General features: G+C 48.1%; 2 protein-coding genes across 14 annotated transcripts in view; both read right to left on the bottom strand.

The window, feature by feature from the left end:
* Nucleotides 1-5,737, bottom strand: part of LOC125623348 (uncharacterized) — a 253,272-nt gene extending 247,535 nt beyond the window's left edge. For all 3 annotated transcript variants that reach the window (XM_048822505.2, XM_048822508.2, XM_048822506.2), the window contains exon 1: nt 5,590-5,737. In XM_048822505.2, coding sequence (XP_048678462.2) covers nt 5,590-5,704 — 115 coding nt within the window. In that variant the 5' untranslated portion in view covers nt 5,705-5,737. The remainder of the gene's footprint in view (nt 1-5,589) is intronic.
* A 6,279-nt stretch (nt 5,738-12,016) lies between these two features.
* Nucleotides 12,017-23,150, bottom strand: part of CACNA1B (calcium voltage-gated channel subunit alpha1 B) — a 480,390-nt gene continuing 469,256 nt past the window's right edge. For 10 of the 11 annotated variants that reach the window (XM_048822713.2, XM_075120535.1, XM_075120538.1 and 7 more), the window contains 3 exons: nt 21,872-22,079; nt 21,298-21,497; nt 12,017-15,955 (listed from right to left, as the gene is read on the bottom strand). In XM_048822713.2, the coding sequence (XP_048678670.1) occupies nt 15,416-15,955; nt 21,298-21,497; nt 21,872-22,079 (948 nt within the window). In that variant the 3' untranslated portion in view covers nt 12,017-15,415. The remainder of the gene's footprint in view (nt 15,956-21,297; nt 21,498-21,871; nt 22,080-23,150) is intronic. The other variant, XM_075120544.1, reaches the window with a different exon arrangement.

Here is a 23,150-nt window from a genome sequence, read left to right as displayed (position 1 = left end):
AGATTTATTAGTTATTTGTATGACTGTAGTGTGTGGAGGCTCCAAGAAGGGCTGAGAACCCATTGGGTAGGTGCTGTGCAGAGTACAAAAGGGCCCGTGCCCTGAAGAATTTACTCCCTCTTAGGATGTACAAACCCTGGCTATTTCAAAGGGCGTGGCTTAGTTTGCTCTCAGTTTTTGGAGGAGCAGCTGTGTGGAAGGTTCCTAGGCAGGCTGTGTAAGCCAGACAGAACCCAGCACCTCTACCAGCATGTATGCCAGCGAGCAAGAAGGTAGAATGAAGCACCGAACTATAACAATTCCAGTCCATTTCCTCAGGGGCTGGCTGTATTAACACAAAGAATATCCAAAACACAAGAGCAGAGCAGCTTCTAACACTTGGTGACAGCCACCAGTTGGGAGCTTCCAATTAATGAATTAATCCGTTCCTCATTTCTAGGTACTATGTGCTGAGAAACAGCCTGTCTCTTTCACTGAAACATCTTCTCTTCCGCTTCCCCTCCAAACACCCAGCTTCGATCCATGGCCCTGGAGTTCTGAGACCACAAACAGCTCTCAAGTTTCTGATCTGTGCTTCAATCCAAGGAGCTTCCCGTAGGCTGTGTCTACATTTAGGGCTGGGCCACATGAGAAAGTTAGGTCGACTTAGCTGTGTCGCTCCGGGGTGTGAAAAATCTCAGATCCCTGAGAGACCTAGGGCAGGTCTACACTTAAAACGCTGCATCGGCCCAGCTACACTGACGTGCTTTAATAAAGACGCTCTGAGCTGACGGGAGAGAGCTCTCCCGTCAGCTCAGCCAATCCACCTCCAGGAGAGGCAGGCGGTAGCTATGTCGGCGGGAGAAGCTCTCCCACCAACACAGTGCTGTCTCCACCGGCGCTCAGGTGGGTAAAACTATATAGCTCAGGGGGGTGGATTATTCACATCCCTGAGCCACATAGTTACACAGAAGTAATTCTGTAGCGTAGACCAGGGCTTAGTTAAGCTGACCTAAGCCTCACTGTAGACAGTGCTAGGCTGACACAAACTGTAGCTCACGAAAGCTTATGCTCAAATAAATTTGTTAGTCTCTAAGGTGCCACAAGTCCTCCTTTTCTTTTTAAGAATTCTTCTGTCATCCTCGGGACTGCCTCTCAGAGAGGTGGATTTACCACAGCGATGGAAAAACCCCTTCCATTGCCATAATAATTCTCTGCGCCAAAGCTGTGCAGCTGCAATGTTTCTAGCACAGACGTAGCCTTTGATTTAGCCCTAATTCCAGCCACCCAAATAACAGCAGGAGTGCCGTCATCTACATCGCTGCAACCTCATTTCAGTGCCAAGTGTCAAGCCGAGGTAAGCCCACATCTCCCTTGTCTGCCCTACGGGCTCACACCAGTGAGATTCCACAAGGGTGACCAGCCAGCAAATGTGAAAAACTGGGACGGGGGCAGGGGGTAATATATAAGAAAAAAAACCAAAAATCAGGACTGTCCCTATAAAATCGGGACATCTGGTCACCCTAGGCTACGCTCAAGGCTGAAACCTAACGGATTCCAAGCGCGCGCTCCCTAGGGCAGGGACAGTCTCTCTGTTCAGTGTTTGTGCAGCGCCTACCACTCTGGGATTCGGCTCCATGGCTAGGAGTACGTGTACATTTGAGAGTACGTGTACATTTGAGGTAGGAGGTGTGATTCCCAGCTTGTGCATATGTACCCACACTAGCTCTGCTCCAGCGAGCGCCTAAAAACATCTGTGTGCCCACAGCAATGGCTCGGGCTAGCTGTCTGCATGCACACCCATGAGGTCAGGCAGGGCTGTCCTTGGTCCGCTAACCCAAGCTGCTGCCACAGACACCCTGCTATGGTTGTGCTCTAGCTCAGCGATACTCAGACTGCAGCTTGCGAGCCACAAGTGGCTCTTTCATGCGTCTCCTGCGGCTCTTTGCAGCACATGATATTAAACCACTGGGTGATTATTAATCAGTCAGGATGCCTTTACTATGTAATAAACCAATTAAATGAGCAACTTGCACAAAGTTTTTAACTTATTTGCTGTGAGAATAACTAAATAGTTCCCAATTATACTGTTTAAATATGAATAGTACTACAGTAAATGAAACCATGAATTCACATGACTGTGGCTCTTTTGGGTAACGCTAATTGCTTATGTTGCTCCTGAACCACTGAGGTCTGAGTATCGCTGCTCTAGCTTGAGCAGCACTACTGCCGGTATGACTCGCACCTCCCAGCTCAGATGGAAACAGACCCCTGGGGGCAGAGGCTCCCAGCTGCTGCCACAAGATGCAGAACAGACCACACCTTAGCAACAAACAGAGCTTCATGTTAAAATAAAAAAGATTTCCCCTTTGCATCTTAAACGCACCCAGTTGTCTGCCACCACACGGAGCTTATCGACTTCAAACTGGAGCAAGGTCCGAGTCCCCTGCTCTACCCACTAGACACACTGCTTATTTAAGACTTTCAGTCCATCCTTCCCTCCACCATAACCACAGCTCTCACTGCCTCCTCTGCACCCTGGGAAAACTAACACTGGCTATTTCATGACACTACATCCCTTTGGGAAGATTTGCACCCTTTGGATTGTATTTCCCCTTCAAAGTCAGCTCGCTGTGAACTCCCTCAGCCACAGGTAAGCGCCCCAGGCACCCTTGAGTTTAGCGGCAGGGTTAGAAGAAGAGCTAAACTCTAGCGAAACAAAGCATTGGGCACCGTTATGTGAGAGGCTTCCCTACTCTCAGCAAGCTGGCATGGGGGCTAGATTAAACCAATGGACTGGAATCCCTGGTGAATGGACAAAAAGCATGTAAGGACTGGATTGTACCAACCTGTAACAGACTTGAGCATTCAGCCTTTGTGTTACACTTTGACAGTGCTTGTGTAGCTTCTCATGCCAACACAGGCTCATTGAATCGAACAGAGACCACCACGTTCATTCCACCTGTGACTAATTTATGAAGCCACACCTGTGGAATGCTAGTCAGTGCCCCAGATCACCAAGCCCCCTATCCACCCCCAGCCTCGCAGCTCTGAAAAAGGAATAAAAGAGCAGTCATGTAGCAGGACCCTGCCCATGATGTTTGGCTCTACGTTGACCAGTTATGATTGATGTTGTTTGCAGCTAGAGATGATTTCCAAATATTCTCCTTCAGAGAAAGCTGTGTGAGTTTCTTTGGTTGGATGGATAGGTTTGGGGGCAAGGGGGGGGGTGTGCACCAATTCCCAGGTGTGTGATTACAGAATCACCCTAGCCATACACAGCACCTGCACATCATTTTGCATCATTCGGCAGTTTATACAGGTGTGTTGCATTATGATTCTAAAACAGAGTCAGCCCAAAAGGGCAGGGTCGCAACACATCAGCAACTAGACAGAACAGGCCAGTTATCAGGAAAAGCTTTAAGACCAAGTACTGTTGTCAGTTACTGCATCACCTCCTACCTTGGTTTCCCAAGGAGTGTAAATCTTGGTTTACAGTGCATCCTAGTGGAGATCACTTATCAGTGGCTCCATCCCAGGGAGCACCTGACCTGTGGCCAGACCCCAGCCACACAGAGGAATCAGGGACTTTAAATGTTCATTGTGCTTTAAACGGGAAAAGCCCCAGCCCGTTTGGAAGGTGGGAATGGCTATCCCAAAGGACATGGACAGAAAGCGACACCTCCCACACATCTTGCTCTGTCTCCAAAGTAACTGGCTCCTTAACAGAGTGATACAGAAGTATAGACTGCCTAAGCTCCTCACGTGGTTAGATTGTACAGCGAGTAACCAGTGCACCAGGGCAAAGCTCCCTCCCCAGAACACAGGCAGCTTGTCCATACACATAAGGAAAGGGTCTGATGCAATTAGCTGGGTGCAGCTTTGGTGAAAATCCCTGCAGCGATTTCAACAGATATACACCAGACTTGAAGGAGGTTTGCTCCAGTTAAACTAGGTCAGTTTTTAAAACCTCATTAATTATCTTGCAACTTTGAGTAGACAAGACCTGAGCATATTTGTACACTACACTGTAAACCTGGGTCACTGGCTTGCCCGCTGGCAGACTCAGCGTTTCCAAGCCCACAATGCCCACTGCATTGTAAACTGGGCTTACAAATAGCTGGACAAGGGTACCCCAGCCGTGCTAACCCGCCCTCACTGCGCTACCCAGACCTGACTTGGGTCTGCAGCTTGACCCGCATCCACACTCAAAATGACAAGGCTTGAATGTGAGACTTGGGCTTTGACCCACGGCCCTAGCAGGGCCCTGAAACCCAGGTCTGGAGTCAGACTAGTTTGTGTGTGGACAGAAGGGGGGCTTGGCCTCAAATCTGAGTCAGAGCCTGGGGTTAGTTTGCAGCCACATTGTCCAGGAAGGCCAGCGACCAGCCAGAGCACAGCAGGATAGGGGGCACAGAGCTGAAGGGGTCTCTGGATGAGAGAGGATTGTCCCCCAGGCCCCCCCCAGCAGAGCCTGGTCAGGCTCCATCGCTGCAAGGCAGGTCTCAAAGGCTCCCTCCCACCCCCTGCTGGGCTGTTTCCTAAGCCTGCCCCAGCAACTCCCAGCCCGAAACACCCGAGCACCTTTGTGCCAAGAAAGCTAAAGTGCCAGCCGGGCACAAGCTTGCTGCTGGAGGGGTGCAAGGGGGAAACGCCCCCAGGCTGGGGTAGTTTGTTTGCAGACCCAGGATGGAAGTGCTCTCTAGCCAGGGAGGGTCCTGGGGATGCTTCAGCGAGCAGGAGACTCCCCCACCCCTCCCACGGAGCGGGCGGAGAGTGGAAAGGGATGGGCTCCCCCAAGCAACAGCATCCCGGGCTAGAGACCTCCCTGCAGCCGGGAGCCCAGCAAGGGACCTCAGGCGCACCCCCGGACAGCCCCCTCCTTCTCCCCCTCACCCGTTCACCCCCTCCCCGCTCCTCCTCACTCACTCCCTCCCAGCCCCCCATCTCCCCCTTCACACATCCCTGGCCCCCTCGCCCCCCAGCTCCTCCTCACTCCCCCCCAGCCCCCCCATCTCCCCCCTCATACATCCCCGCCCCTTCACCCCCCCCTTCACACATCCCCAGACCCCTCGCCCCCCTACTCCTCCTCACTCCCCCCATCTCCCTTTCATCCCCCCGCTCCTCCTCACTCGCCCCCAGCCCCCCCACCCCTTCACCTCTCATCTCCCCCCCGACCCCCCCTTCACACATCCCCGGCCCCCTTTCACACATCCCCGGCCCCCTCGCCCCTTCACCCCCCCTCTCCCTCCCGGCCCCCTATCTCCCCCCCAGCCCCTTCACCCCCCCATCTCCCCTTCACACATCCCCGGCCCCTTCACCCCCCACCCCCCTCACACATCCCCGGCCCCCTATCTCCCCCCCCGGCCCCCTCGCCCCTTCACCCCCCACCCCCCTCACACATCCCCGGCCCCCTATCTCCCCCCCCCGGCCCCCTCGCCCCTTCACCCCCCACCCCCCTCACACATCCCCGGCCCCCTCGCCCCTTCACCCCCTCTCTCCCCGGCCCCCCCTTCACCCCCCCACCCCCGGCCCACTCGCCCCCCATCTCCCCTTTCACACCTCCCCGCCCCCCCCCCCTTCACCTCCCCGCCCCCAGGCGCCCCCTACCTGGCCGCAGTCCGGAGCCCAGCTCGGAGGGCTCCTGCTCCAGCCCGGCGCCCGGCGCCAGGTAGCGCAGCGCCAGCAGCGGCAGCAGCCGCCGCCAGAGCCCCCCGCAGCCCATGCTGCCTGCCCGGAGCCTGCAGCGCCCGGCCGAGCGGCGCCACCCCGCAGCCGGCTCCCCCGCGCCGGGGTGGGGGTGGGCCTCGGCCCCGCCGCGCCAGGCTCCCCCCCTTCGCCGGCCAGCGGGACAGGCACAGCCCCCGGCCCCGCCCACGGCCGCCCGGCCGCCCCGCGGGACCCCGGCCCGGGGAACTGCCCCCCGCCCCGGCCCCGGCTCACAGCAGGGTGAGGGGGACCCCCTTTGCGGCTTGGCACGGCCCAGGTTAGCGGGAGCCCCTCCCGGCCTCGCACTGCATGAGCTAATGCCCCCCCTCCCCGCCCTCTTTCTGGGGCTGCACGGGTTAATGGGGATCCCAGCCACCCCCTGCTTGGCTCCACACAGGTTAATGGGGATCCCCCCCTCCCGGCTTGGCACCACACAGGTTAATGGGGACTCCCCTCTCACCTGGCACTGCACAGGTTAATGGGGACTCCTTCTCCCTTTCTGGCACTGCATGGGTTATTCCCCTCCCCTCCCCGCAGCGCAGCCCTAATCTCTCCTGCTGTCATGGTCTTTCACGTGTTAAAAGACCAGAGGAAAAGAGTATGAAGCTCAAAGCTTGTCCCTTCCACCAGCAGAACCTGGCCCACTCCAAGTGATTACCTCACCCACCCCCTTGTCTCTGGGGAGCTAAAAGGACAGACACGGACAGGGCCAGAACAGGTTAATGGGACACAAGCTCCCTTTCCCCCAGCCTAGGGCTTCATGAGTGAATGGAACACCCAACCCCACTCCCCTTGCATTTGCTGCTGGTGAGAGGAGAATAGCTTAGCCACCTATTACTGTTTATCCAGCTCTCTGACATGCAGGGTCCCCACAGGCTCCTGGCTCTAGCCACCTGTGGGATTCTGGCTCCCCTGGGGGTCCTGTTTTGGAGTCCCCAGCTCGTGGATTCGGGCGCAGAATCCCTGGAAATGGTGCACTGGGGAGGGAGTCTGCTTCTCCACAAGGCAGTTCTTCATAGGGCCTCTGGGCTCTTGCCCCTTACTGCCATGCCCTTTACCCCCTGCCTCCACAAACCTAGTGTCAGTGAATATGGCATTGATTAGCAACCAAGCTTGTCTTGAACACCTGCCTTTGCCTGCTTACTTTCAGCTGTTCCAGGGCCACGACAGTTGCTCCATCTGAGCCAAGGGCTGCCAGTGAGGTGTGTGGTGACAGCTTCCTGGAGGCTTTTGCTGTCAAAGGCCACGTCTACACTAGGAAAAGAGGTATGGTTTACCTGTTAATTAAAATGTGTTAAAATCCTAGTGTGAACAGAACAAGTTGTAGTTTTAATGTTCGTTTGTCGAGGTGAAGGCCATCTGTGATGACTAAACCCACCTTTTTCCTCATCTAAATGTGGCCAAAAAGCATTTAAGTAGTTTTCCTAAAGACAGAGGGGTTTACAGATTACACCTGCAAAGACAGGCCCTGTCTGGAGACAGCAGCCCTGCTTTGCAGGTCTATACACTGCTTCTCTTGGGCACTGTCTACACAAACTCTGCAACTGTTCAGTGACTACCAGCGCAAGCATAGACCGTATATGAGTGGTACTTTCAACCACCTTGATTTCCAGACCCGCTCTGTACAGGGTTAGATAACCTAGGGCCTGCTCCAAAGCCCCCTGAAGATAACAGAAAATGCCCGCTGACTGCAGTGGGCTTCCGGTGGTGGTAACGTGTATCCCGTTGGGGCTAGCATTCCCCCTCGCGAGCATCACAGGCTCTATCAGAGGAACAGAACGTGGGGAGATTGTAGAGGAAGAGGTTTGTACAGATAAGCAGCCAGATTCTCCACAGTCCAGCAGCTTGGGTAGTTACTTACACCTGTGCAAAATGCTATCCAGGCAGAGTGGTAGCACTGATGCTCACTTTGCTCAGGTGTATGCAATGACACGGCAATGGAGAATCAGACCTGAGCAGGTCTTGACTGAACCCTTGTTCAGGAACATTAAACCATTAACCCAACCCTCTCCACCTGTTTGTTATGGGGACGGCAGGAGCAACTGTTGCTACTCGTTACAGTTAGGGTTTTCCTAATATCTCAAGATAGTTAAGCAGTAGAACAGGTGACCCAGGGTAGTTGTGAACTTGCGGTCATTGGAGGTTTTAAACAATAGGCTAGACAAACACCTGTCAGGACTGGCCTAGTTAGACTTATCCTGCCTGAGCCTGGGAGGATGGAGTAGATGAACTCTCAAGGTTGCATCTAGCCCTACATTTCTATTATTTCTACTGATATTCATTCCCTGATTACCCCTTCTAAGGCAGCATCCTGCCACCATCTTACTCAGCTGACCAAGGAAATAAACTTCAAAGACACAAGAGGATCTGTTTGCTTTACAAAGTGTATACAATTTTATTTGTCAGGACATTTCCTTCCTTTGTCAGATGTTACTGAATCATATTGATTTTCAAGGCTGAAACCTTCTGTCCCAGCAGCCCATCTGGAAAGCTCCTGTAGCATTTCCCCTATGGGTCTCTTGTAGCAGGTTTCTGGTGTGAGACATCCATCCAGCCTTCAGGGTAACTAGCTGAAGGATGCAACCCTGCTGTTCACATGCAAATCTCCCATTGCCTATAGAGTGGGAGGCTTTGTGTGAGAATCAACTGCAGTCAGGCCTTTTACCTTCTCATTGTTGTACTAAGGAGGAAAAAAAGCCTTGTGAAATGAATGCATTTACCAGCAGGAGAGTGGAGTGGGAGGAGGTATTTTTTCATGCTTTTTGTGTGTATATAATAAGATCTTCTACACTTTCCATAGTATGCATCCGATGAAGTGAGCTGTAGCTCACGAAAGCTTATGCTCAAATAAATTGGTTAGTCTCTAAGGTGCCACAAGTCCTCCTTTTCTTTTTGCATTTACTCTGCCACAGTCTTTTGAGCTCAGTTTAATGTTACCCTTTCAAACAAGCAATCATCTTAAATGGCAAATCCCATAGCCAAACACACCCACTCCCTCCCACCACATTAGATGAGAAACACAGATTTTATGCTCCCCATGGCTATTCCAGGGTCAGTTCAAGTCTCTGGCATTTGTGCACTAGTAACTGCTCAGGGACCATGGCTATTTGGGCCATCCAGTACTGATAGCACAACGAGAAACTAATGACTAATAATAAACAGATGCGCACAAAAGAATTGGTGGAAGAACATTTTCTGGCTCAAGACAATCACAGAAATATCAGATGGGGTAGGGGCAGAAATGATTACATGCTAGAGACCACCCCATTTGCATCAACACAGGTTTGCTCCCAACATCTCAATCATCATTTCCCCCAAGCTACTTAAAGCTTGCCTCCTAAATCAATCCCTCTAGTCCTTTCATCCTTTTTTTTTATTCCTCCTCTCTGGATTTCCTCCAATTAATTAACACATTTTCTGCAATCTGAGGTGCCAGGTACTGCATGCAGATTTCTAGGCACAGACTCACCAATGACCTAGGCAAACCGTTCAAATGAGCCTTAGAGATTTAAGATCCAGGATTTAGGGAGGCAGTGTGGCCTAGTGGACCTCAAAGACCTGGGTTCTAGTCCTGGCTCTGCCACTGGCCAGCTGGGGGACCTTGTGTAAGTCATTTCTCTGTGCCTCAGTTTCCCCATCTGTAAAATGAGGAGAGGGATCCTCCTGTCCTTTGTAAAGCATTTTGAGATGTACCAATGACAAGTGCTATATAAGAGGTAGGTATTATTACTTAGGCCCATTTGAAAACGTTACCCTCTCACTGTATTCTGTGGCAGTGGATCAAAGATAACGTATCATCAATTTTGCAATGATCAACAGGAATGAATTCCAGCAGGTCACTGGAATGAGTAAGTCATAGTGGAGACTCAGATGTCTATAGAATCCTATGGACTCCTTATGCAAGTGGACATAGAGGGTTACAATACAACCCATGTTATGAATTCATCGAGGGTCATAATCCAGCATTTCCCTGTACTATATATACATGAATTACCTGCAAAGGGAAAAAAAGTGGATTATACTCTCCACCCTCACCACCTTTGTTTCCTCATGATGTAAGAAGGCCTGCAAGGATTGTTTTTAAACAATAGGAGGTGGGGGAGGTTGCTCTTTTATCTTAGAAATATTAAGAATGTCAAGTTCAATCCCTGCCGATGACTTGTGAAGCGGCATGGTTAAAAATGGTGGTCAGTACACGGATCTGAACTACTGTGGACCTCTGGTACTCGGGAGGACCTCCCCGTGGCCGGAGGGATAGGTAACCCACACTAACCCTGGGGAGGGCCATGTCTCCATCTAGTGGCCAGACTGTGTAAGAGGTTTAATGTGTCTGCTACAGCTTCTGACCCCTAGACCTTGCCCTTTAGCTCAGGCAGCAGAGGTGTGTGCTTTTAGATTCAGAGAGATGTGGCTCAGTCCCAGCAGCCAGCCCATCCAGGAGCCATCACTACACATGGAAAGATGCTCAGCCAGTTGTACATGCTCTTATCCCCTGGAAGAACATACTAGGGATGAGGCCAATACTGTTCTGTAGAAATTCCTCTTAAACCATAGGACATACAGATTTCTAGAGTAGGGATCTGATTTATGCAATCAGTTCTATAGGATGAGTCAAAGCCTGCAGAAAAGTTCTTTGTGTCTGAAATTCTACAGAACTTTTCCTTAAAGGTAGGAAGAGCAGTGAGCACAGATTGACTCCCCACTGTTGGAATGGGCCAGTGGGTAAATCTTCCCCTTCTTCATGGTCAGACACATTGATCAGAGGGAAGCCCTCCCTTCTGACCATGTCTGGAAGAACAGAGCTCTCCTTGTCCCCAAAGCCTGTACATTTGGGACTGCTAAGGAGAGGCCAAGTGGTTCAGGCCAGCAGTCAAGGGAGGTGGTTCTGTTCCTCCCATTGACTTGCGCTAGGACCCTAACCAAATAATTTCCCACTTCCACTCCACTGTCAGTCTTATCAATGGAGATCATAAGATTTTGGGAGCAGGGACTATTTATTACTATATATGTACAGCATCTAGCACTAAGTGCTGGTCTCATTTGGGGGCTCAAGGTGCTACCAGTACCCATAATAAATAACAATAGGTGGGCAGTGTGGGAGGAGAGATGGAGTGAATCCTAAAAAGCCCACATCTGGATCTCCAAAGAATACTGACAAATGCAAGCGATTCTCCTTTCTGCATTTCTTTTCAGGTGTAATGTTTTTGCAATGCTGGGAATAAGATCAGGTGACTTACTGCTTTTTGACTTGTCAGAAAGAGCACAATGTCTGATCCTGATCCGGGAGCTTTAAACATTTCATCAATTTCTCTGGTGGTGAGGGAGGAAGTTTGTCCTGTGGCCAAAAGAAGCGAGTTGCGGATGTTCATTTATATTTACAAACATTCCTTGGATTTTTCTTCAGCTTAAATATGAGCTCCGAGCTCCAGGGAAATGCAAGCTGCTCTCATTAACTGTTTTACAAGTGCGACATGTTACCTCTGTATATTAGGCAGGTGATGTAAACCTCTTACACTGCCAAACAGACCTCCTGTGTCTTGATGCTCTGTTTGATTTCAGTGGGACTGTACATTTGAAATAGTATCACCAGAGATTGTTGCTGGCTGTGGGAAGCAGAGGATTCAGCACGGCAGTTAAGGGGTTAATGCAGAACACTGCTCCACCTCCGTGAGAGTAACATGCATGTGTAAAAATGTGCATCTGTCAATCTGTGGGGAACAACTAAAGATAAGATCAATTTCTTACAGCATTCAATCTGACTAGTGCAATTTTGCTGCACATTGGACTCCAAGAATTGTAACCTTAGTTCAGTTAGTCGAATTCACAAACAGATCCTTTAAAAAATGAGCGTCTGCAGGGGGACGCAATCAAAGAGAGGGTCCATGACTCACGGCATTCAGTCCAGGCAATGCACAGATTCCAAACCCAGAAGGAATCATTGTAACCATCTAGTCTGACCTCCTGTACAGCACAGGCTAGAGACCTGCCCCAGAATAATCCCTAGAGCAGATCTCTTAGAAAACCATTTGGGGAAAATCCACCACAACACTTGGTACATTGTTCTAATGGTTAATAACTCTCACTGTTATCAATTTGTGCCTTATTTGCAGTCTGAATTTGTCTAGCTTCAACTTCCAGCCATTGGTTCAGGCAATCTTGCTCCTTATGAAATTCCACCAGTGGTAACCGGCATCTTGGACTCCTCATATTGAAAAGGCAAATTTCATAGTAACGGCTCTTCCCTAGTGAGAACATTAGAAGGAGCAATGCTCTCGGGATACCGGTCTCCCATTCATCATGCACACTGCACACACCACCTGTGGAGCGGTACGTTTTTTGCTAAGTTTTTATTTTAATTCAAGGACTTTGCTTCATACAAAATGTAATTGTAGAAACAACTGCAGAATTCAAAGTTTGGCTGATAAATATTACTCAGGCAGCAAACTAGGCAATCACAGAATCTTTTTTTTTTCTTTTTTTTTGTGTAAAGTTCCAGTTGTGTTGCATGGTTGGAACTTTTATAATTTTTAACACTGTTTTTAAATATAAAGTTTTGCAACAAACCCCCAATTTATATCAAATATAATTAAAAATTAACAACTGATGAATACATTGTATCAAAAAAGTACGAAGATAAACATTTTCCATGCACATACTTTATATATATATATATATGTATATATTTTACATGCAAACATTACTTATTCAAAGTACAGCCACTACGAGACTGGTTCTGGATGCAGAAAACTGGTTGGTGCAATTCAAGTTTGGCAACTCACTATGAGAATTCTGGGAAATATTGTGGGTGTGTTTAAGAGACAGCGCACAGGCTGTAAAAAATATGCAAATAGGGCTATGAACAACTGTGGTCAGGCTCTTCTGTCACTGTCATTTGGAGAACCCCCCCCCCCGAGAGAAGAGTGGGAAGTAGTCAACAATGTTCTTCTTCGTGGTCTATACTATATAAGAATTTAAATGATCCAATGCCATCTATTTCTGTGAGATTCCAGCCATCTTATTTATATGAGATTGTGGCTTTCAATATCTAAAATGATGCAGGAAGGGGAAAGGCGGGGCGGAGGAAAAGACAAAATAAATTAATACAGAGAGAACATTCCCTTTCACTTTCCAATGTGGGTACAATGGTTGCATGCACTGATCAGCCATACTGTTTTTTTCCTCCTTTACTTCTTGGAGTAAAATAGTAATGTTTTCTTTAAAATTTCAAAGAAAGTGTTTGTGCCTTCATACAAGGAAAATGTATAAAACATTTGGTCACAATCATGCTGAAGCCTGAAACAGGGAAATCCAGCAGGTAAAGCTACAGAAGGGATGAAGGTCTTTTTGTTTGTTTTGTTTTGATTTGTTTCCTTAAGTGTCATCTTGTTGCATAGCCCTACAATTAAAAATGATATCCATTATCCATAATGTACCTCTCGGCTAAAGCACTTCCTTTCCTCAAAGTGCACAGATATATGGAGATATAATAGAGATGAGTTGGTTATCTTTTAGCAGAATCCAGGGATGAGATTGGCCAAAGCTCCTAAAACAAAACAAGGTTCAATTTTTCTCAACGTAAAGGTTAGAGGAGATGTGGACAACCACCCGACACCTGTCCTGCTCCCCTTCGTAGACTTTTCCGATAGTGATAGATGCCTTCTGAGCCATTTTCTAAAGCGTGTGATACCCCTGCTAACCTAGCTACAAAACAAAACCGGGCCCATCAGGATTGCTGCTCCTCCCAAGTACCTGCTCATTCTACAGTCTTAGTGTCCTATGGCTTGGTCACTATCTCAGGCCTACTCCCTGCCAGCATTCTGACCAACGCCTCTTTTGTTGTTTGGCATTGCTGGGTTTTCCTTCTCCTCCTCCCTCACCCTTTTCCCAACGTGCCATGTCAAACCCCTGACTGCAGCACGTCCAACAATGGCCACATAGCAGTTCTTCCAGCCCATCAATGGAAGGTCTGTCAATCTTTTTCTTTAACACTTTCCCCCGCCTTCTTGTCATTGTCTTCTCCCCAGACTCCAAACACAGAAATCCACACTCACGCACAAAAAGGAAATGATCTAACATAAAAATACAGAAATCTCATCCCTGAGAGTCAGATTTTTTTTTTCAACAGGCAATAATAACAAGGCTCTCTCCAACCGCCCTCGACACGAACTATGCACCATGAAACGCCAGAGCTTTCACAACCAAGTTAAGACTAGACATGCAATGTGAAAGTCTTTTTTTTTTTTCTTTTTTCTTTAAAAGCATTGCTGCTGATGCTGTTACTTTTACCTGCATTTCTCCTGCAGGATCCGAAATTCTATTCGACGAGAAAAGGCCGATTTTATTTGCCCTGATCATTCTCCTCCCGCTCCTTAACAAAATTATTTAAAAAATATTTTTACCCTCCCCTTTGAAGTTTCCAACCTGGCTACTTGAAAACACTGTTCAGAAAACATACATGTGGCATTGTATGCACAGTAGATATCTGAGACTAAACAGATCTTACAGGCTCTTCCTCTCCCTTCCTCCCCCCCCCCCGCCACTTTCTCAAGTTCTGATGCGTTGAAGCAAGAGGGAGCATCATCGCTGTGAGAGATTTCAAAGGCTAGGCACTTAGTAGTGAACAACTGGAGCATTCAATAGAAACAGTGGGACCTGGAATGACAACTGGACTAATTCTCTAAATAAAGTTTTTTTTTCTTGTTTTTTCTTTTTTTACTGTACAATTTACAAAAATGCACACAATGAAAAGTTAAAGTTCTATCTAATAGCTTGATATAAAACCAATTCCTTTTCTCCTTTCCACTGCCCGCTCTTTTTCTTTTCTTTTTTTTTTTCTTCTTTTTTTTTTTTTGCTAAATCAAGCTTATATTGTAAACCAGACAAAACACTGAGGGCATGTTGCAGTTGATAGGAGATGGGGGAGACAGAAACGAAAGTCCCAGCAGCAAGGAAACAGTCCTTACAAAGTAGCTTTATTGGGTGTCAGTGTGAAGGACTTGATGTGGAAAAATAAAATAAATCCACAGAGCAGCGTGTCGAAGCAGAGAGTCACGGACGACACAGTGCTTTATCAGCCTGAAGGTTTGTTACTGGCTCCATTGAAAATGACTGCCGTTGTTGAACACTGAATCAAAGGATTGTCCCCGGTTCTGATCTGGGTTTCTCCTTTCCCAGTGCATTAGGCAGCTCTCTTCCTCTTAATGTTTGAATGAGATAAAATACAGGTTCGATTTTGTACAAGAGTGTCAATATCCATCCCTGGCCCCCTCTCTGACCGGGAAATTAAACAAACCACCACCCAACAAAAGCTATGGATCGACAGTCCTTTTTCTGCTGTAAAAGTTCAGACCTTCGCACAGCTCTGTGCATACATTGCAGATTTGGCATCTGGTATATGTCATTTAACTAGACAAGGCAGTAGGCAGGTGAGAGAGAGAGAGAGAGAGAGAGAAAGCACTCCCCCTCCACAATAATGATCTTCAATTATATATTTATTTTGTCTAGTGCAAAAGGGGGGAAAAAAGAAGATAGAAAGAAAAGACAGAGGCTGAACGAGCGTCTCAGATGGCGTCGGGTTTGGAGTAGTTCTCGCCAGCGGCTGTTTCTTCTCCCCCCCACCCCCCGCCCCCGTGACCCCGGTCATCATGTGTGTCTGAGCACACAGCCATCCAGATGATAAAACTCATCGATTCCAAACGTGTACACCGGCAAGGGCTTTGCCTTTGTGCTAGCACCAGTCGTCCTCATCGGCTTCATGGTAATAGCCACGTGCTCTGGTGCATGTCCCAGGGCCTGTGCTGAGGCCCAATGTGTAGTGGTAGCCGTTGGGAACCCTGCGGATTTGGTGAGACTGGGAAGTCAAGGATGAGACATAAGAAGTCCTTGAGGACCTTCCTGAATTGGTGGCGACAGCCTCCTCAAAGGTGAGCGTGTCCTCGGGCACGACACGGTACGGGCTGTCACTGTCGTCGCGGTGTCCAAGGTAGGGGTCAGAACCAATGCGGGCCACCGGGGAGCGAGAGTGGCTCTGAGAGTCCCCATGCAGTAACGCATTATGCTCAGACAAACCTCGGCTCAGGCGTCCCGGGGAGAAAGTGGGCAGGCTGGTTTGGAAACTGGTGAAGTGCACGGGTGAGGAGTTGGCGGTCTTGTAAGTGATGCTGGGGCGGGGGGTCAGCGGAGTCTGCGGGAGCTGCCTCCGCCCACGGCACGGGGTGCTAGCACCAGATGTCGACAGCAAGGGGCTCCCATTAACTGAACCACTACCCTACATGAAAATTGGAACACAGCAAATCAAAAATAAAAAAGGAAACACCAGACAGACACAAAGGCACGCGGGTAAAAAACAGAAGGACAAGCGACAGGAGGGAGAGACAAATCACAAGAGGAGAGAAAAAAACGAAAAAAAGAGAGTTTAGACAAGCACAGTCAGGGGAAGGAGGTTATAGAGAAGCAATTAAAACAGAGATGTAAAGAGCTGGAAAAGTGCCGTGAGCGATAATCAGAACAGAAACAATCAGAGCGTTAGTAGGACGCAAACCAGCAGACGGCTCCAACAGAAAGGGACATTGTCAGAGAAAAGGCATACAAACCAATCATATTCTTTCCCAGCTCCTTACCTGAGCTATTCAGTAGGAAAAGATTTATTATTTTCCGCAAAACAAATTGGAAAAAACCCCCTAAAATCTTTCATATTTTTTTTTAACATTTTGCAGTCTTTTTCAGGTTTTTGACAACTGAATATTGTCAATGTTTTGATTTTCTGTTGAAAACTGAAAATATTTTGGATTTTTCGTAGTGCGATGCATATTTCTGTTGAATTAAAAAAGCCATTTTTCATCACACACACACACACAAAAAGATGAAAATGTTTTGACCAGCTTGACTCTAAAACAACTGGGATCATTAAAGAGAACACTTAAAAATCTATTTACTTTTCACTATTTATGCTGTGTGTTTACTTTTTGGGGTCTCAAGTTGGATGGCAGAGTACACAGGTCAGTTTCACATTGTTGGTGAAATTATGCTCTTACAGACCCTGAGTCACTTTGTAGAAATCAGCAGAGTTATGCTAGCGTAAAATTGGTGGGAGGAAGAGGAGAGTCAGGCCCTTGTGTTGCTGTTTATTTGCAAGAATATGAATTTTCTGAAGTATTTTTACAAACATTTATTTCTTGTTTGGTTGAAACAACCTGACAGCACCCTTAACTTTGGAAATGAAGCTCTTAGTTTATATATATATATATATATATATAGGTCATTCCAGTTCTTGTTCTGCCATACACATTTTTTCCATTACATTTTTGTAGGTGGATTGAGTGGTAGTGGAAGATAGCAGCTTTAGTCTTATATATAGCAAAGCTACCATAGACAATAAAGGGGAAGGGATGCAGATCAGGATAAGTAAAGAACACATCAGAGATCTTCTGACCAATTTTAATGAATTCAACTCAGCAGGGCCTGATGCTATTCATCCCAGGGTACTGAAGGAATTAGATGAAGAAATCTCTGAGCCACCCACTGGCAATAATATTTACAAACTCTTGGATGACAGGAGAGGTCCTGGAAGACTGGAAAAGGGCTAATGCAGTGCCCATCTTTAAAAAGGGGGAAAAGGAGGAGCGGGGGAACTATAGACCAGTCAGCCTGACTTTGATACCTGGAAAGAACTAGAGCAATGTATAAAACCTTCAATTTGCGAATACTTGGAGGATGAAGGGGTGATCACTAGCAGCCAACATGGATTTACTAAGAACAAATCATGCCAAACCAACTTGATTTCCTTCTTTGACAGGGTAACTAGTTTGGTGGACAGGGGGAATGCGGGTGGACATAATATATCTGGACTTCAGCAAGGCTTTTGACACAGTCCCACACGACATTCTGATAAGTAAGCTGGATAAATATGGGTTTGGCGAAACTACTATTAAGTGGATACACAATTGGTTAAACAACCACAAACAAAAAGTAACTATTAATGGAATGATGTCAGATTGGAGGGAGATCTCAAGTGGGGTTCCACGGGGATCTGTTCTGGGCCGGGTGTTGTTTGACATCTTTGTTAATGACTTGGATGTAGGAATAGAGAGTGTACTGATCAAATGTGCAGATGAGATAAAGCTAGGAACGGTTGCCAACACTTTGGAGGACAGAGCTAAAATTCAGAGGGATCTTGATAAATTGGAGAACTGGGCTACAGACCACAAAATTCAACAAAGACAAATGTGAGGTGCTACACTGAGGGAAGAAAAACCAAATGCACAAATACAGAATGGGGGATAACTGGTTTGGTGACAGCACTGCTGAGAAGGATCTGGAAGTTGTGGTGGATCACAACCTCAACATGAGTCAACAATGCAATGCTGTTGCAAAAGAAGCAAATGCAATTTCAGGTTGCATTAACAGAGGCATAGCATGCAAGTCTCTGAGGGTGATTGTATTGCTCTACTCGGCGCTGGTTGGGCCTCAGCTGGAGTACTGTGTCTAGTTTTGGTCACTCTAGTTTCTCCACATCCTTTCTACACATTAAAGAATCCAGAGGCGAGCGACACAGATGATCAGAGGGATGGAATGCAAGTCATATAAACAAAGGCTGAAGGAACTGGGTATGTTTGGTTTGGAAAAGAGGAGATTACGAGGGGACATGATAGCAGTCTTCAAATACTTGAAAGGCTGCCATAAAAAAGATGGAGAAAAGTTGTTCTCTCTTGCCACAGAGGGAGAACGGAGGCAGAATGGTTCCTGAGATGCCAAATTACAGTCAACATCACCACCTCCAGAAGCAGCGGTGGCTTCTGGGACCCAGTCTGCCGGAGCTAGCCAACATCAGGACAAATACTGTGTACTGCTCAAGTGACCTTCAAACTAGCAGACTTGGGCAAACAGAGATTGTGTTGTTCATTCCATTAATGTTGAGTCAGGGGAGAGTGAGGGGAATAGGAGTCAGCTAATTTATTTTATTTTATTTTGAAGCAGGGAGGGCCAGAAATCAGATACTTTTTGAGGTGTTTAGACAAAGTGCTTCCCAGGTCTGGCAAAATTTGCTAAGCCAGGCCTGGCTCCTGGTTAAAGGTAGTGTCCCCAAGGGAAGGGAAGAGCTAACACATAGAAATAGAAGAAGTAGAAGAAAAAGAAGAAGACCCTTGAGCGTTAACAGGTAGGTTACATCAACGCAGGAACCAGCCCAACCGAGCTTCTCACAGGCCCCTCATCAGGGCAAACATCCTGAGCTCATTAGGGTGGAGCTGAGTCTATACTGACTGCACTGTTTATTAAAAAAAAAAAAAAATCTGTGTGTTCCAGCGTGACCAAAGGGACATATTAACAGGTCCCGTGTGAGTCAATTGACATGCATCGCTTGGGGGGCCTTTTTAATGCTATCCTGTATGGAGAACATACATGGACATTGGAATGACATTCTTCATCCATCCTTCCTAAATCAACTCTGGCATTTGTTTTTAAAGAGACACACTGAGCTAACAAACAATCAACGGAGTAGTGGGGATGGGGTAATAAGATGTCATTGGAGCTCCAACACTGAAGGATTATTAACTTAGGGGAACCTCTTTGTTTTATAATTAAAGTGTGCATCGCATTTAATGCGCTAGTATATACACATAGAAGAGGAGAGGTCCAGCTACCCCACTAACAACAACAGAAGTAATCATCTTCTTCCCTTCTCTCAAGGAGGAACAGCAGGATCAGAAAGAAAATTCATCTGCAGAGCAGCTGAGTATGAAATAGGATCGTAGTAGCTGGAGATTGAAAAGACTTAGTTGATCACTGAATCCACCCCTGTGCCTGAGCAGGGCCTGAATGTGTCAGACACCAAACAGATATTTCCCGTGGCATGACTGGCTGGAGCACCTGATCACTGAGGTTTCTACAGTACAGAGAAGTCTGTTGGCTTAACTGGAACCAAGCAACTTGTTACTTGGTGAGGAAGAGGGGGATTACTGCCACTTGGTGGCAATTGCAGAGCTAATGAGGTAATTGGCTTAGCAAAGGGGAGGATACATATTTGGGAGGAACAGGATGTAAAGGGGGAGGAGTTCAGAGGGTGTGCTGTGTGAAAGGCTCCTCCTGCTGTATACCTATGCTACGTCTTGCCGTGTTGGGAAACTGAGGATTAAAGGAACATAGGTTAAAAAAAAACAGACCGTGGGTGGTGGTGACTCGGAGACCATGAAAAAAAGCGGGGTAGAACTGCTCACAGGGGAGCCTGAGAAGCACCCTGTGACACTTGGTCTCAGCCAAAAGGCCAAGAAGTCAATGATTTTACAGAGCGTATGCTATACCTTAAGTATGCCAGTGTGTGTTGCAAAGCAATGCATTGGGGACGAATGAGGCATTAAGCATTCAGTTACCGTCCACACCCAGACTCTGGGATTATAAGCTGTTTTACTCCTAGGAATCGTGAAAGTACAATGCACCAGGAGAGAGGAATGCTCAGAACAAGGCGAAAGATCTGTTATCTCGGGGGTGGCACTAGTTATTATAGAGACTCTGCTTCTTTTTCAACCTTCCTTACTTTTATCCCATGGTCTCTAACCCACACAGCAAATGCAGCCGGCTTTCCTTCCCTCGGAGCTATCCATTTATCAAGTGACGCTGCTGTGGGGATGTGTGTCTGTTCAGATGACAGTACGAGTCAGCCCTCCTGAGATGGCCTGTCAGTCACACTCAGACTGCAGCTCTAGGCAGATTTCTAAGGGTGGTCACAACTTTCTCCTCCCTCGAACTAGAGCTAGACTGTGTTCTGAGACCCACTTAGGGCTCACTCTGGCAAGGTGCTGAGCACCCTCAACTTCCATCCAAGGTCTACTTTTTCTCTTACAGTATGTTAGCTGATTCCTCACTCCAGTACAGTTGATGTGTTTGTGGGTGGATTTAGCACCGTCCTAGCTCCTGTTTCAGAATGCTGCTGAAAATGCCCCTATTCCATGCAATTTGCCAGCTGCAAAGATGGGACCATGCTGGAGGCCACCTTCTGCCCTCAGTCGCCTCTGTTGAAGACAGTGGTTGCACAGGTGTAACTGAGGGCAGGATTTAGTTCTCTGGGTTCCCTCTCTCTGCACTGGACTGTACTTGCTTGTATTCTGGTGGTCTGGATTTAGGTGGTTAGTACAACTCCATTTCTGTATAACGCCCAGGAGTGGTTTCTGGCTCTATGCCAAGTGCAGCAATAGGTGCTGGGTTAATATCTCTATCTCCTGGAGAGAGAAAGCACAAAAATCAGCAGTGCAACCTTCCCATTCTGCCCTGCCAGCCGGCCTGGGCTTCGACCTGGTGGGGCAGTTGCCCCAGGAGACGTGAGAAGGTAGTTCAGATTGCAGGCCCCACTTAGTCCTTGGCCTCTCTCCTGACACTGCCAACAAGGGTGCCAACTGGGAGGGTGGATTCTGAGGTATGGACCCCTGTTCGGTAGGAACTGGCCTGAGACCATCAATTCATTTTGCAGAAGACCTCCAAAGAGCTGTCAGATGGCAACAACCCTCTGCACCAGGCTCCATCTCTTATTGCCCAGCCAGCCCCCAACCTGGATTTTTTTTTTAACCTGGGTGCACCCACTGAAGATTTCAGGCCTCCTCCCGCCTTGAATCTCCTCACCTGTCTGTGGGGGCCTGGCTCCAGCCCCCCATTGGGCGAGGTGGGCCTGCTGTGATCAGCTGATTTGGGCTGAGAACGGTCCCGGCTCCCGTAGCGGTCGCAGGAGTAGAAGCGCTGTTTTTCAGAGGAAGAGGAGGAGTGCAGCTTTCTCTCTTGGGACCTGCCTCGTTCCTGTTTCTTATCCTTGGAAGACGCCTCACCTGGATGTGCCGCCAAAATTTAAAAGTAATGGGTTGGGGCTGCAATAACCATAGAAACATTCAACTTGGGGCTGAGTAAGTTCAAGAACTCTGGGGGTCCCATGTGGGTCCTCTCACATGGGACTCCCCCCGCACACATAATGTAAGCCTCCCTGCTGGGCACCATTACTCGCAGTGGGGGAAACCCGCCATAAAGGCCCCCCCTTTCCCCTTGTTCCACGGGGAAAAGCCTCAAGGAAGCTAACTGAGCTGGGGCACCATTCTCCCTCCCAAGTCCCCATCCCCTCATCCTAACGCATGCAGAATGGCGGTTTGGGAGGATCATCGCAGTTCTGTGGTGTGAACGAGAGACGACAATGAGGAAAAGCCTTTACCGGCATCCCCATCGGCCAGCTGGTTGGGTGACCTGTCCAACAACTTCTGCTTCTTGTCTTTCCGTCGATGGCAGCGATGGTGATGGTGGTGATGAGCCTGGTCTGGGGGCATGCGCTCCAGGGAATACTCGTACAGGTGCATGGCATGCGGACGCTGCGGCGTCAGCGTGGAGATGGAGCGCTTCATGGGGCTGGTGTCTGGGATGGTCTGCAAAGCATAGGGAGGGAAGGGGGAGCAGGTGGGAGAGGGCAGAGATCACACTGCAGTTAATTGGGTGTCTTCCAGAATGGGAGCATTTTTCGGGGCGGGGGAGGGGGGGAGACAGAGAAGGTTAATCAAACAGAACGAGAAAGGACAGAAGCGGTTGCACAATAGAACATTTAGTGCTAAATTTGTGGAACGAATGTAGTCGGCGATACCTGAATTGGGCTTTACTGTGAATTGTGTGACAACACAATCCATAGATGAATGCACATCATTTAACATCAGTGTTCATGTGAGTCATCAAGAAGGACTAAGCAGGATCACAGGGCAGGCATGACATCTAAATGTTTCGCAAAGATAATACGCCAATGTTTTTTTCACCCAGTGCAATTCCAGAAACTGCAACATTCCCAGTGTAATACCAAAGAAATAAGCAGGCACACACGATGTGTAAGTGGGGCAGAAAGACAGGCCATGCTGTCCAGTGGCTGTAGCAAACGACTGGGACTAAAAGAATCTGTTACTTCAGGCCTTGGCGAAGCCACTTGCTCTGTATGAGTTCAAATACGTGAGTTGGCCTCTGTAAGAACATAAGAATGACTATAATGGGTAGATGAATGGTCCATCTAGCCCAGTAGCCTGTTTTTCGACAGTGGCCGGTGACAGATTCTTCAGAGGGAATGAACAGAACAGGGCAATTATTCAGTGATCCATCCCTTGTTATCCAGTCCCAGCTTCTGGCAGTCAGAGGTTTAGGGACACGCAGAGCATGGGGTTGCGTCCTTGACCATCTTGGCTAATAGCCACTGCGGGACCTGTCCTCCATGAACTTAACTCATTCTTTTTTGAACCAAGTTATACTTTTGGCCTCCACAACATCCCCTGGCAACAACTTCCACAGTTGACTGCGTGTTGTGTGAAGAAGTACTTTTTTATGTTTGTTTTAAACCTGCTGCCTATTGATTTCATGGGGTAAGCCCTTGTTCTTGCATTATGTAGAATGGTAACTAACACGTCCTCTATCATATCCCACTTTCCCTGGGGAATAAACTGCAACAAAAAGTTAAAACTAGT

The sequence above is a fragment of the Caretta caretta genome, chromosome 16 (genome assembly GCF_965140235.1).
Source record: "Caretta caretta isolate rCarCar2 chromosome 16, rCarCar1.hap1, whole genome shotgun sequence".
NCBI classification, from domain to species: Eukaryota; Metazoa; Chordata; order Testudines; family Cheloniidae; genus Caretta; species Caretta caretta.
The sequence above is the reverse complement of the archived record's forward strand: the minus strand, read 5'-3'. Positions and strand labels throughout refer to the sequence as shown.